This window comes from Peromyscus californicus, unplaced genomic scaffold (assembly GCF_007827085.1).
Source record: "Peromyscus californicus insignis strain IS unplaced genomic scaffold, ASM782708v3 Scaffold_2__1_contigs__length_46816999, whole genome shotgun sequence".
Classification (NCBI taxonomy): domain Eukaryota; kingdom Metazoa; phylum Chordata; class Mammalia; order Rodentia; family Cricetidae; genus Peromyscus; species Peromyscus californicus.
The window spans coordinates 38,626,808-38,641,871 of NW_026294540.1; the positions used below are offsets into that span (position 1 = coordinate 38,626,808).

Below are 15,064 nucleotides of genomic sequence, written 5' to 3' on the forward strand. Positions count from 1 at the left end.
GAGTACCATCTAATGTAAAGGAAATGACAAAATCAGTTGACAGAGTGAGAAATTCACCTTCTCTGGTCCTCATGGGACTACTTCCATCCACATCTGGTTGGCTCTGTCAATTTCTTTTGAGAGTAACTATGCCATTGTAATGTGATAATTAATAATTTTTTAATGAAAATGTGAACCACTGTGACAATTTTTATTGTAAAACTGGTATGAGATGCTTTAGTTGCAATATTCTGCAATAAATGTTACACTGAAAATGTAAACATTTCTTTTTTAAAAAATAAATTTATTTTGTATCCTAGCTGCAGTTTTCCCTCCCTCCTCTCCTCCCAGTCCCTTCCTCTGCTGCACCCCTCTGTTCCCACTCCCCAATTCATTCCTCCTCTGTTTCTGTTTAGGAAAGGGCAAATTTCCCATGAAAGCCAACAAAACATGGCATATCAAGCTGCAGTAAGACTAAGCACCTTCCCATGTATTAAGGCTGGTCAGAATGAGGAGTAGGTTCTCACAAGCTAGTAAAAGAGTTGGAGATAACCCCTGTTCCCACTGTTAGGAATCCCACAAGAGGACCAAGCTACACAACTGTAACATATATACAGAGTACCTAGGTCAGTCTCATGCAGGCTCCCTCATTGTCAGTTCAGTCCCTTTGAGCCCCTATGAACCCAGGTTAGCTGATTCTGTGAGGTTTTTTTGTGGTGTCCTTGACCCCTCTGGCTCCTACAATCCTTTCTTCCCCTCTTCTGCAGGATTTCCCGAACTCTGCCTAATGTTTGGCTGTGGGTCTGCATCTGTTCCCATCAGTTGCTGGATGAAGCCTCTTTGATGACAATTCAGCTAGTCACCAGTGTGGTCACAGGCGATAATCAACTCAGGCTATATACCTGCTATTGCTAGGAGTCTTAGCTGGGGTCATCCTTGTAGATTCCTGAGAGATTCCTTTGCAACAGGTTTTCACCTGAACCTGAAATGCCCCCACTTTCCAGTAGTCTCTTTCATTAGTCTCCCTCTTTGTGGCCCCCAACCTGATCATTCATGTTCCCATCCCCACCTGCCCTCTCTCCACTTGTGAAATCTCTTCTATTTTCCCTTCCCATTGAGATCTGGGCATCCCCCCATAAACACTTATTTAAAATTCTATTTTATATTCTTTGAGAGCTTCATATTTTGATTATATTAATTTCTTTCCTCCAACTCCTCCAAGACCCTCCTTCACCTTCCTTCCCACCCAACTTTATATTCTCTCCAACAGTTTCAAATCAAACCAAACTATGGGGTCCAGTTCATGTTGGATAACTATTCCTGGGTGTAAGGCCTGCTCTGGAGAGTAGTTGGCAAACACAATGTCACCCCATTGATGAAAACTGACTTTCTTATCTCAGGCCTATCAATTGACAATATCTCCTTGGCTGAGGGTAGGACCCTGAGCTCCTCTACACTGAGATTTTGTCTGGTTTGAACTTGTGCAGATCTTGTGAATTCTGTCACAGTCTCTGTGAGTTCCTATGTGCATCTGCCATGCTAGGTCTGGAAAAAGTTGTTTCTGTGAAGTCATCCACCACCTCTGGCTCTTACAATCTTTCTGTCTTCTATTCCACAGAGATCCCCGAGCCTAGAGGGGAGAGGTATGATATAGATCCTTGTCAGAGCTGAGCATTCCAAAGTATCTTCCTCTCTTCATGTTGACAAGCTGTAGGTTTTTTGCTAATTACTACCTACTACAAGAAGAAGCTGCTCTGATGAGGGTTGAGTGATGCATTCTGGGGATATAGCAATATGTCATTAGGAGTCTTTTTATTGCTATTCATTTAACAGATTAACAATAGTAGATATTCTCCTAAGGGTCATTATTTATCTAGTTGAATATTGTTGGCCTCATTGACAGTGTTGGCTGTGGGTTCCATCTCATGAGGTGGGCCTGAAATCTGATCTAAACAGTGGTTGGTTACTCACATAGTATGTGTGCCACAATTGCACCAGTGGGCGTGTCTTTCAGGTCATATTATAGCTTACATGGTCCACAGCTGGGTGAGACTGATGATTACTTTTCTCAACCAGTGTTGTGTATAGCACCTTCCAGTACTGTGAACACTACCCACTGACCTGATGCTTTCATATGTATTAAGAGGGAAGATAGAAATCAGAACCAAGAAGAACCAGAAATAAAGTACTTCTTAAAAATACCATTAATAATTTTATTCTTTGAGAATTTCATACATGTACACACTATATTTTGTTCATTTACATCCCCCACTTCCCTGCTCAAATTCCTTTGGATGCCCTCCAAGTCCCCCTCCCAACTTCATGTCTTCTTTTTGTTTATAAACCTCTGAGTCTAAATAGTGCTGCCCATATGTGCATAGTGTGGGGTCATCCATGGGAGCAGAGGCCATCATCTGGGGCTACACCCCTGGGAGAAGCTGACTCTTCCTCCTCTAGCAGCCACCAACAATCATGAGCTCCTTAGCTCTGCGGGAAGGACTCATGAGCCTTTCCACATCCTTGCTGGAATGTTGACTGGCTGATCTTGTGTGGGTCTTGTGCAGGTAACCGGAGCTTTTGTGACTTCGTGAGTGTGATTGTCCTGTCATGTCCAGAAGACACCAAGGAACTGAATCCTTTTGGCCTTCATAGTCACTGGTATGAAGGTTTGGTTTGTACTTATTAGTACAGGTGAGAGCTAACCCTTGTTGACTTTTCCTATTGCTTGGAACTATACCCATTCATTGTGCCATCATTTGTGTGTATGTTGTATGCTTGTGTATGTAGTCATGTGCTCACAGGGGTGTGCATATGTAAGTACACAGGTTGATGTGAGGATGTCTTCCTCAATTGCTCTCCACTTTATTAGTAGTGTTTTAAATTACATTTCAGCGTGTGTGCACACCTGCACAGGGATCACGGTGCCTGTGTAGAAGTCATAAGACAACTTGCAGGAGTTGGCTCTCTCTTTCTACCATGTAGGTCCTAGGGATTGAAGCCAGGTTGTAAGTGTTGGCAGCTGGCACCTTTACTCACTGAGTTGGTCTTGCTGGACCTCCAATTTACCCTTTGAGATGGGATCTCTCAGTGACTTGGAGCTCATTTCTTGGGCAAGACTATCTGTCTAGCAAGCTCCAGGGATGGCCCTGTCTTTGCCTCAGTACCACTAGGATTACAGGCATGCACCACCTTGTCTTCTTTTTATGTAGTTGACGGGGACCTGATATCAGGTGCTCATACCAAGTCATTTCTCCAGCCCTAAACAATTTTTAAAAAATGAAATTTACAAATCACTGGTTACTTTATTATTAATGTTGATTATCATAACATTCCTTGATGTTTCCAGAAGGCAAATAACATTTTTTTTGACACAATGTCTCACGTTGTTTAAACTGGCCTCAAACATGCTATGAGAATGACCTTGGACTTCAGAAATTCCCACCTCCCATGGTCTGGAGTTACAGCCGCATTCCACCACACGTGATGTATGCTGGGCTGGGCACGGAAGTCAGGACTTTGTAACTCCCAGGCCCTCTTGACGTTTTCTTACACATCTTGTCTTTGAGCATGTGTGTACTTTCTGGTACAAGAATGTTTTCTGAGCTCCTCTTAGACTTTCCCAGCTTGGAATCTGTTCTCCAAAAAACCAGAAAAATGGTGTTCATAAAGCAGAAGTTGGGCACTAGGAGTGCTCATGGTGATCGGAACATCACTGTTTCTTAGCTCTTTCAGAGATGTAGGGCTACCTTTCTAGTACTCCTCTCTCATTTTTATCTACCACCTATTTCAAGAAATAGGAATCTACCCCAAAACAGCCTATTCCACCCTGGCTTCCTAGGAATAGTCTCAGTTTTCTTCTGTTCTGAATCTGACAGCTCTTACTAAGACTGAGAAGCCGGGCTTCCATTGTTCTTGATATCCTTAGAAATTTGGTGAATTCATTGTTTTGTTTTGTTTTTAATTTTTTTTCAAGACAGAGTTTCTCTGTATAAAAGCTTTGGCTGTCCTGGAACTCACTTTGTAAACCAGGATGGCCTCACACTCACCTCTGCCTCCCAAGTCCTGGGACTGAAGGCATGGGTCACCACACCTGACATTTTTACTGGCATTTACTCATTATAAATAGTGCTGGGTTTTCTAGTAATATTTTCATGCAAACAAATAATGTACTTTGATCACATTTCCTGTCCTATCCTCCTTTCTTCTCCCTCCTCTCAGTCCCCCTCATTTTCCTAGACACTTCATCTTCTCTTTCCATGATCAATTTTTTTTAAGAAATTATTTTGCCACACTGGGCAGTGGTGGCGCACGCCTTTAGTCCCAGCACTTGGGAGGCAGAGCCAGGTGGATCTCTGTGAGTTCGAGGCCAGCTTGGGCTACCAAGTGAGTTCCAGGAAAGGCGCAAAGCCACACAGAGAAACCCTGTCTCGAAAAACCAAAAAAAAAAAAAGAAAAAGAAAAGAAAAGAAATTAAATTATTTTGCCTCTGGCCAGGAAGGAGATCAGTGTCTTGCTCAGCCATCAACAGAGAAGCTCCCCCCTGCAGCATATGGGAACAAATGCAGAGACCCACAGCCAGACATGATGCAGAGTGAGAGACTTTGGAACACTCAGCCCTAAATGGGATGTCTCCATCAAATCCTTCCCTTCAGGGCTTGGGGAACCCTGTGAAAGAGGAGGCAGAAAGAGTGTAGGAGCCAGAGGATAAGGAGAATGCCAAGAAAACCAGACCCTCTAAATCAACAGAATAGATGCAAATATGAACTCACAGAGCCTGAGGGAGCTTGCACAGGGCCTGCACTATTCTGCACCAAGGCCTCTCTATATGTGTTATGGCTTTCAGTTTAGTGTTTCTATGGGATTCCCGAGTATGTGAATGAGAAGTTCCAATTCCTATGCCTTCTCTTAGGCTTTTTCCCATTTGTTTTATTTTAATTTTATATTATATTTTATTATTATCCCTTAGAAGCCTATTTCCTTTCTAATGAGAGACAGAAAATGGGTGGACCTGGATAGGAGGTGTTGTGGGGAGGAACTGGAAGGAGTAGAGGGGAAAGAAACCATAAGTAGGATATATTATGAGAGGAAAAATATTTTCAATTAAAAATTCCTCCCCCAATAAACAAATGCTCATCCACTCAAAAATTACTTTATTTTTTTTTGTGTGTGCACATGTTGTGTGTTTCTGTGCATGTGTGAACAGGAGCTTTCAGGGGCCAAAAGAAACATCAGGTACTCTGGTGCGGAAGTAACCAGTGGGCTCTTTACTCACTAAAGCACAAGCTTCTTGTGTAAGGATACATCTCAATGGAGGCTTTATAGCTGGCTTGGCCTCTCACACCCAGCCAGGCTGCCTTCCATGTAGACATCTTCTCCAAAGTACTGGGTCCCATTTGGAGTCAGTAGTGGCTTCCTTCATGAGCCCCACACAATGTTTTTAGACTAAATGACTCAGGAAGAGAATGGAAAGGTAGAAACTAAAATGAATGAACCCAGTAAAGCTTCTGATACTGGATAAGACTGGAACATTTTAGCCTTTGGTGCCCAATCCATGGACCAGTCAGCCATTTTTATTTTATGTTCACAGTCGTAGGACAGAGAGGAGCTCATGATGGATTCTGTCATGATTTCTTTTCCTGTTACTGTGATAAGCACTACAAGAAAATCAAGTTAAGGAAGAAGGAGTTGACTCTGGCCCACAGTTCTAGTGGGGAGCCCATCGTGGAGGGGAAATCAGAGGTCAGGAGCTAGAAGATCGGTCACGTGTCGTCCACAATCAGGAAGCAGGAAGTGATGAGTCAAGTTGCTGTTCAGCTCCCTTTCTATACTTATATAGTCCTGGATCCCATATGGCACCACCTACAGAGGGCAGGCCTTCACGCTTTAACCAACTCAATCAAACACCCACCACCCACAGGCATGCCTGCAGGCCCATCTCTATCCCAGGTGATTATAGATTTTTTGGAGCTGACAATAGCAACAACCATGGATTCCAAAGAAGTCTGAGAAAACATGGCCTTTCAGAGATGTGAGTGGAGAGGAAGATGACAAAAAGTCAAGCCTAATAATAAAAATATTAGCATTTCACTTGAGTTAAATTAAAAGTCCTTCAAAGATGACAGAATTAAGCTATGAATAAATTTCTTAAGCAATGTGTCAATTCAAAATGGATCAGCAGCACCAAACTTTGAGAGTCAAGTGCAGATCCCAAATTGGTTCACACAATGGATGACCATGGTGATTGGAAAGGATTATCATCATTTTTTATTGATTCAGTGTTTTTCCCATTAATGTGTATAATGACACCACATATTTTTGAAAGAGATATTTATTTATATTCTCAATATCATAAAATTTTACAAAGAAACAATTTGATATACTTTTACCAACAGTCTATACAATAGTTTTTATTTTATTAAAAATTATTGGTAGAAGTAAAGAGAAACCATTACTACAGTTAGAGTTCAGAATTGATGGAACTAATTGGAATCAGTGTAGATTGTCCCAAAAGAATAAGAAGATGAATCTCCATATTTATGACTGACTTTGTTTCCTTTGAATCACATAATAGATGATACTCTGTATAGACACTGAGCATGTTCAATGCATTACTGAATACTAAATCATCAAGGAAAGTACATTATGCTCATTTCATCTGGGTTTCATTCCATGGTAAATTAAATTTGCTGGTGTTCCATGACACAGCCCCCTTGAAGAATATAGCATGGTTCCTGAGGGAAATTCATGCTCCAGTTATGGGTTTATCTCTTGACACAATCTTCAGGATGATGGGTTTTTCTGGTTGGAGAATTGGTTGCCTGCTGAACTTCAAGGGGATCTGCAGTAGTTGAACAATCACAATGAGAAGCAATGAGTGAGGCACCAGCAACGATAGAAGTATAGAGAACAGATACATTAAGGACCACAATGCTTTATACACATAAACACACACTATATATCACTGTCCTATATCCTGAGTTCTTTATACCTGCATATTCACTGAGACTGGATGGTAAAACACTTATCTTTTTATACAGGCAAGTATTAGTTGAGCACCTATTGTGTGTAGAGTTAAGGAAAAAGTTATATTGGTTTGTGTTCTTTAGTGATTCAAATTTTAAGTCAAAAGGCCAAGTTAAAACTTTAGATCATAGCTTAATTATATAGAAAATGAATTTTGGAGGCAATATAAAGTTAATTTTACATTCACGGAAGCATAAGGTAATCCTGAGAATGCATCACATATTTTACCCCTATGGAATGACTCAATTATCAAAGTGCCTGGGCACCAGGTTTGCCCATTCAGTTTAATGGTGGACAAGGATTCCAGGAAGCGTTGGCCCTTGTTACCTTAGCTTCCAAGGGTAGTTTGAAAGATAACCTTGAGTAATTCAATGTTTACATAATCATTTTGCCTCAGTCTCTTCAGTCTTGAGGGGGTGAGGAAGCCTCCTCCACAGCAATTTGATCTCATTACAGGAAAGGGAAAGAAAATTGTCATGGGGGAAGGGCGTCAGACTGTGGGTAACTGGAGCTTGTTAGGTGTTCCAGAGTCCTGCTTGCTTCCAAGATGAAATGCTCTGTCCATCTGTCCATCTAAACAAACGCCTACACACATTTATAGGACAGCTATATTGTAGCCATAGGCCACTTATATCCTCCTGGCTTCCCATGAAGAAAGGCAATGGAACAGGAAAGTACTGTATATTTCGTGTGTGTGTGTGTGTGTGTGTGTGTGTGTGTGTGTGTGTGTGTGTGTGTGTTAGAACTTAACCATCAGACAGTGATTTACGTAGTATTTCCATTGTCTTAGCCACTGTTCTACTGCTGTGGAAAGTAGCTCTTATAAAAGGATTTAATCGGGGGCTGGCTTACAGTCTCAGAGGCTTGGCCCATTATCATCATGGTGGGGAGTGTGGCAGCAGACATGGCAGACATGATGCTGGAGAAGGATCTGGGGACTACATCTTGATTCACAAGCAGAGAGAGCAACAACATTGGGCCTAGTGTGGGCGCTAGAAACTTCGAAGGCCACCTTTAGTGATTCACATATCCTGTGTCACATCGGTGACTCTCAACTTTGGTGTGTAGGAGAATAGCCTATATCTTAAAGCCACATTCTGGGTGCATTATTTCAGTGTACCTAATATGGCCGGACACTGTGAATGTTTAAGGCTCTTCAGTAGTTCTAAAGCACAGTCAGCAATTGGGAGCCTCTGATACCTGGAAGCTTCTCTTAAGTCCTGGTGATGCCCACCAGTCACAAACCGTGATAAGATCATTATTGTATGTTGTGTGCACAACGTCTCCCTATCTCGTTAACTTGGATGCAATTTCAAGGAGATTTCATGTAGTCATGTCCCCTAATCTGCACTGACTCTAAATGAATTCCTTACTTGTGTTTTATTCAGACACAGCTCAGGATGGAAAGACCTTAAAGCTCATATCAGACTACAAATACCTTCTTTTGTTCCCTACATTATTAAATTGTACATGAGCAGTGTGGTGATTTGAATGAAAATTGCTCCCTGAGGTTTATGTTTGAATACTTGGTCCTTAGTTGACAGAACTGTTTGGGAAGGATTAGGGGGTGTGGCCTTGTTGGGGGAGGTGTGTCACTGGGGGGTGGGCACTGAGATTTCAAAAGACTAGTGCCATTCATTTCCAGCTCCTCTCTCTCTCTAAACTCTCAGTGGTACCTGCTGCCATGCCTTCACTCTGACATCATGGACCTTCATCCTCTGCAACCATAAGTCTAATTAAACACTATTTTTTTAAAAGTAAGTTGTCTTGGTCATGGTGTTTTATCACAGCAATAGAAAAGTAACCAAGACAAGCATTTTATTTTCTGTATGTAAAGCTCCAACATTTTTCTATAAAAAGTTGAAACATTATTTATAGAGAGAGTTTCCTGCCTCACCTTTGTTTCCTCACAAGGCTGGAGGGTGAAGTTCTGCAGGACTCTGACGACAGCAAGTTTCATGCTGATGAGGGCAAACCTCATGCCAAGGCAGTTCCTGGGTCCGTTCCCGAAGGGCAGGTAAACATAAGGATTGATGCTGCCCTTGTTCTCCTTGCTGAACCTGGAGACAGAGTGGGGATGCAAATGAGGCTATGGAACACTAAGACCCAAGAGCTCCGTGTTTGGAGTTCTCACACCCTCAACCAGGATGGTGCAGCTTACATTTGTGGACTTGCAACTGAACCCTTACTGCAGGGGTCTGAATAAGGAACTATGAGCTAAAAGTCCACTCCACTCACACCAAAACAGGCATTTCCTGGGTTGTTGAGACAAGTGGAAATGAATGCTTTTTGAGAGAAAACACATCCTTAGACAGAAAATATTCCTTTTAGGATGATGAAGTGTCCTGTCCTGAAAGACATATTGGGATTGGCCAAACTGAAGACAAAGTGGGCTCCTGCCTCACACTTAGGGAGGAGGACACACCTCTCTGTCACTGTGAGAAATGCTCATTTTCTCTCCCTATCACTCCCCTCTCCCCTCATTTCCCTTCTTTGTCGCTCCCCTCACCTATGTTTTCACTGTCAGCCTCTTCTCCTTCAACTCTCTTTTTCTTTTGAGAAAACAACCCCCCATAGAACAACCAAAGCCAAATAACTTTCTGGGGCACAGGATGAGTCTCTACTACGGCATCACGAGTGACTTCCATGTCTACCTTCTCCACTAAGCTAAAAGATACCTATGGAACATGTAGAGCTGAATTTATTCAAATTTGTTTTTTTCATTATTTGACTATATAAGTGAAAATAAATGATTCTGAAAAAGTGACAAGAACAGGAATGATTGGTGCTTTAAAATTGTTTTTGATAATCTGTAGGAAAAAAGAGAAGTATTTACATGTGATATGTTATGAAATAACACAGGAGTGTGGACAATTTAGGTTGCGTGTGGACAGGGAGTTCACATGCTTGAACACGAGAAATGCATTATAATAATTGTATGGGACTTAGGAGATGGTTTAGTCAGTAAATTACTTGTCTGACAAGTGTGATGGTCTGGGTTTGGTCCCCAGAACCTGCACAGAAAGCTAGGCATGGTGATGTATGCCTGTAATCCTATCTGTGGTGAGAGGGGAGGTGGAGATGATCAGATCCCTGGAACACGCTATCCAGCTACACTAACGTAGTGAAAGCACTAGGCCAATGAGAGATCCTGTCACAAACAAAAGGTGAACGGCTCTTAGAGAGAGGCTTCTGAGGTTTTCTCCAGACCTCAGACATCTACATACATGTGCTCATCCACTCATGCACATACACCTACATATATATGCACCTACAACACACACATACAGAAAGACAAATGTGCTCTCCCACGAGCACACACACATATGCACACACAATGTGCACCTGCACAAGCACATATACACATGGTTTTGGGATTTCAAAAGCCCGTGCCAAGCCTTCCCATGGATCAGGATACAGCTCTCAGTTACTGCAGCAGAGCCTGACTGAACGCCACCGTGCTCCCCACCATGATGATAATGGACTAAACCTCTGAAGCCATAAGCAAGGCCTCAGTTAAATGCTTTCTTTCATAGGAGTTGCCTTGGTCATGGTGTCTCTTCACAGTATGGAACAGTGACTAAGACAGACATTATGTATTTAACCTGGCTGTTCATGGTGGGAACCCCTTCCCGAGGTCTCTGTACCTTTCAGGGCGGAACTCTTCAGGCTCTGGCCAGTACTCAGGGTCCCGGTGAAGAGGATAAGTTGGTACCATAACTACAGTCCCTTTGGGAATGAACACTCCATTGATTTCCACATCCTTTTTTGAGACCCTCTCTAGTCTGTTAGCGATTGGGTACAATCTGAGAGTTTCATTCACCATCATGTCAAGGTACTCCATGTCCATCAAGGCATCATAGGTGACAGGTGCCTGGGAAGAAGAAATGGATGTTTCCAGATGAAGTTTGGATTTGATCTTCAATTAAGTTTGCAGGACTATTGCATGTCAGAAGCTCCAAGGGCTAACCTTGATTAGTAGATCTCAGCCATAATAAATTATTCTGCACCTATGATGACCTAGGTCCTGATGATATATCATAGGAGCCATTTGGGACACTCCCCTGTCCAGATCCCCTCTTCCTCATCACTGTCCTGCTCTGATTTCTTCTCCATGTGAGCACATATGACCAATATGACAAAGTGCACTGGGGTCACAGTCTCATCTCCATAGACCATCAGTCTACACCAAGGAAATGTGTCATTGTGAGGAACAAACTCCCCACTCCTGGTCCAACCAGGCTGAAATTGACAGTGCCACATCTTTGTAGTTCCTGTGCTTATGGGATTAGTTCAGTGAAAGGTACAATGGAGGATTCTGGGTAAGACGACAGACTACAAGCTGCCTCTGTGTGAGCTGGCGAAGGAGAAAATTCCAAAAGAGAAAAAAATCTTTTCTAGAGAAAGAAAGAGAAGAAGAACCCCTGAAACACATAAAGGAAGTGGCAGGACAGCTAAAAGGCATGGGGGAAAAGATGGGTGAACTCACGGAAAAGAAGCCAAGCTGAAGTTGGCTCCAGCTGCCCTGTGCCCTAGCAGGGGGAGGAAGGGAAGTCAGTGGTACTCCAAAAGTTAAAACAGGGGTTCTGACTGAAAGAGACTGGGGCCCTACCTTCAAGAGAAGCTCCCAGCCCTCACAAGCCTCGAAATCAATTCAGGTCTGGGTGAGACAGCAATGGCTTCTATGACAGAGAGAGTCCCATAGTCACTCAGTATGACTCAGAGAACTTATTGTTGCAAAATGACCAGCCAACGGGGCCAGCCAATTGGGGTACAACCACAGGACATGGATTCTTTCGGTGATTCTAGACTATATAAAGGTGACAGTTAATGCTAACTGGAACACCCTCAACCCTTAGTATATATCTGGAAGAATCTAAGCCAGTACATCACAGAGATACTAGTGAACCTATTGCATTATTCACAATAGCTAAGAAATGGAACCAAATTTGATGTCCAGCTACAGGTGCATGGGGAAAGCAAATGTAGTACTTGTGCACAATAGAAAGTTTATTGACCACAGAGATCAATGAGACCATAAAATTTGCTGGAAACAGGTGCAATTAGAGATCGTTAGGTTAAGCAAGTCAAACCAAACTCAGAAAAGGTGTGAATGTAGAGAGGAGGGATGGAGGGATGAAGGGAGGGAAGAAAGGAGGGGAGAGTATATACGAAATGAAAGCAATTCTGCATATTCTTTAGGGAAAGGAAGAAGTCTGATAAGAGAGGTTAGGAGAATGAGGGAGGGCAAAGAGGGAGGAGGGTGAACACAAATCAACTTTAATGGCATGTATATAAAAATGTCAGCGTGAAACACATTGCTTTGTGTGCTAACTTTAAAAAGAATATAAATTTTAAAATGTTTAAAGCAATTTCCAGTAATGACCAAAAGCTACATTCATTACCATCCTTGGAAGCTGGACCAGTGTACCAGTTTTTGCTTCAGGACCTGACGATGAGCTCTGGAGGAGATGCATTCTGTACCATTCTGCCCAAACAGCCACACAAGTCCCGGGTAACTTTACATCCCCAAATCTCCCAGTTTGAGCAAAGAGTTGAAGACAGTATGGCCATTGTGGCTGTCATTTAGTGTGACACTCAAAAAGACTATCTTGTAGAGACTTAGAGTTTGGTTTAGGGGGCTAGTGAGATGGATCAGGGGGTAAAGGAATTTGCTGCAAAGTCTGATGGCTTGAACTGAAACTCTGGAAACAAAATTGTGGAAACAGAGAGCTGACTACAAGTTATTCTCTGACCTCCATACACATGCTGTGGCATGGACACTTATGCACATACATTCACACACACATGTGTACATGCATGTACATATATATACATAGAAGAGTGAATAATTAAAATAATTAATGATGGTGCTGTTGTTGATGATGATGATGATGATAATAATAATAATAATAATAATAGATTGGTTTCAGAGCTGGAGACACTGGCTCATCCCTTGGCTTCTTTACCTCTATCTATACCACTGAGTGCATTTCCATATAGCTGAAGCTGAAATATTAGACACCTCAGAGGCTTGATCTAGAGACTCTCTGAGAGACCTTGTCCAGCACACTGACTGTAATGCCAGCTCTGGTCAGCAGAGGGCACAGACACTCAAAGAAATTATGAAAGTGATGCTAACTGCACACAGGGCTTCAGACAGGAAGTAGTCTGATACACTATCAATGCCATTATAAACCACAGGAAAGAAAAGACTCCCCTAATTCACACACACACACACACACACACACACACACACACACACACACACACACACTCACTCACTCACTCACTCATTCACTCACTCACTCACTCACTCACACACATATAAATGCCATGCTATCCAGACTGGACAGCAGAACCATTGAGAATAGTGTCAAGCCAGCCTGCTGAGACCAGTGAAGGCCAGCTTAGCACCATAGATAGCCCAGACAGCATCCGAGAACATCAGCAGAGATAACTGTCCAGACATCTGAGGGACTGGTGCTTACCCTTATGTGTCACACAGGTTTTCTAGTGTTTCTATTTGGTATAACAGTTATGATAGATACAGACACACCAGAGCCAGCACTGTATTAAAGATCATGTATTTCTACAGGTCACATTCATCTCCCATGTCCCTCCCTTTGTTTCTCTTTTAGACTCTTGCTGGTGGAAGAACCATTGCATGGCTCCCTGTAAAAATTCTCATTGCCAGTGATGAGACATTTTCTTGTGAATTCTCCACCTCTGCCCTCCCTTTCTGGGTACCATCCACTCACCTTATTGGGCAGAGTTCTGTCAATCTCATCCTGAAGTTTCTTCTGCACATCAGGATGGGTGGCCAGTTCATACATCATGAAGCAAATGGATGTGCTTGTAGCATCATAGCCAGCGAAAATGAAAATAACGGTTTGTGCTGCCATTTCTAGATCAGACAGAGCTAAAAGGAAAAGAACATTGTAAATAAGGAAGATCAAAGCAGAACATCATAGTTGAGATGAAAAGAAATTCAAATTGGCTCCCAGCATCCAGGAAAGAACAGAGAAAGGCAGTCTAGTGTAACTAGAGTTTTCCTGCCTTGCCCACAGTCAGGGCAAATCTCTGTCACTCGCCAGTTCCACAACCGCTCAGACCCAACCAAGTAAACACAGAGACTTATTTGCTTAAACTGTTTGGCCTAATGGCTCAGGCTTCTAGCTATCTAGTTCCTACATCTTAAATTAATCCATTTCTATAAATCTATACCTTGCCACATGGCTTGTGGCTTACCAGCATCTTCACATGCTGTTTGTCATGATGGCGGCTGGCAGTGTCTCTGACTCAGCCTTCCACTTCCCAGAATTCTTCTCCTCCTTGTCCTGCCTATACTTCCTCCTGCCTGACTACTGGCCAATCAGTGTTTTATTTACTAACCAATCAGAGCAACACATTTGCCATACAGAACATCTCACAGCAGTCTAGGGTCGTTGGAACTGAGTTTCACTCTGGTGTCTACCTGATATACCAGAAAAAGGTCGTTATTATTTTAAAATAAATTTTATGTGTATGGGTGTTTTATCTGTATGTATGTCTGTGCACCACATGTATCCCTGGTATCCACAGAGACTAGGAGAGGATATCAGATCCTTGGCAACTGGAATTACAGATGGCTGTGAACTGCTGTGTGGGTGTTGTGAATTGAATCCAAGTCCTCTGGAAGAGCAGCCATTGTCCTTAACTGGTAAGCCATCTTTCCAATTCCAAGGTCAAATTACTTTAATCCCAGATGACCTCAGATCTATATTGTTGGCGACCAAATATTAGGCCAAATTCATATCATCACAACTGGGCAATTTCAAGAACCAGGATTCTCTCTAACCTATACTGTCATCTTAGTGTGGGATGAAAATGAAAGTGTTGTGGTAGTTGACAGTGATTGACAACTTGACAGATCTAGAGTCACCTAGGAGATAAGCTTCCAGGCATAATGCTGTGGTGTTATCTAGACTTTCTTGCTTCCTGATAGGGATAGGCCCGTGAAGGTTTATCTTGACTAGGTTATTTGATGTGGAAAGACTCATCTTGTTTCTAAACATTTACT

The 15,064-nt window shown here is 42.5% G+C and overlaps 1 protein-coding gene across 1 annotated transcript in view; it reads right to left on the reverse strand.

The window, feature by feature from the left end:
- Window positions 1-6,721: 6,721 nt before the first annotated feature.
- LOC128120643 (cytochrome P450 3A25) overlaps window positions 6,722-15,064 on the reverse strand; it is a 39,600-nt gene continuing 31,257 nt past the window's right edge. Inside the window, exons 10-13 of the mRNA XM_052754801.1 lie at window positions 13,764-13,924; window positions 10,650-10,876; window positions 8,900-9,062; window positions 6,722-6,817 (exon numbers count right to left, since the gene is read on the reverse strand). Coding sequence (XP_052610761.1) covers window positions 6,722-6,817; window positions 8,900-9,062; window positions 10,650-10,876; window positions 13,764-13,924 — 647 coding nt within the window. The remainder of the gene's footprint in view (window positions 6,818-8,899; window positions 9,063-10,649; window positions 10,877-13,763; window positions 13,925-15,064) is intronic.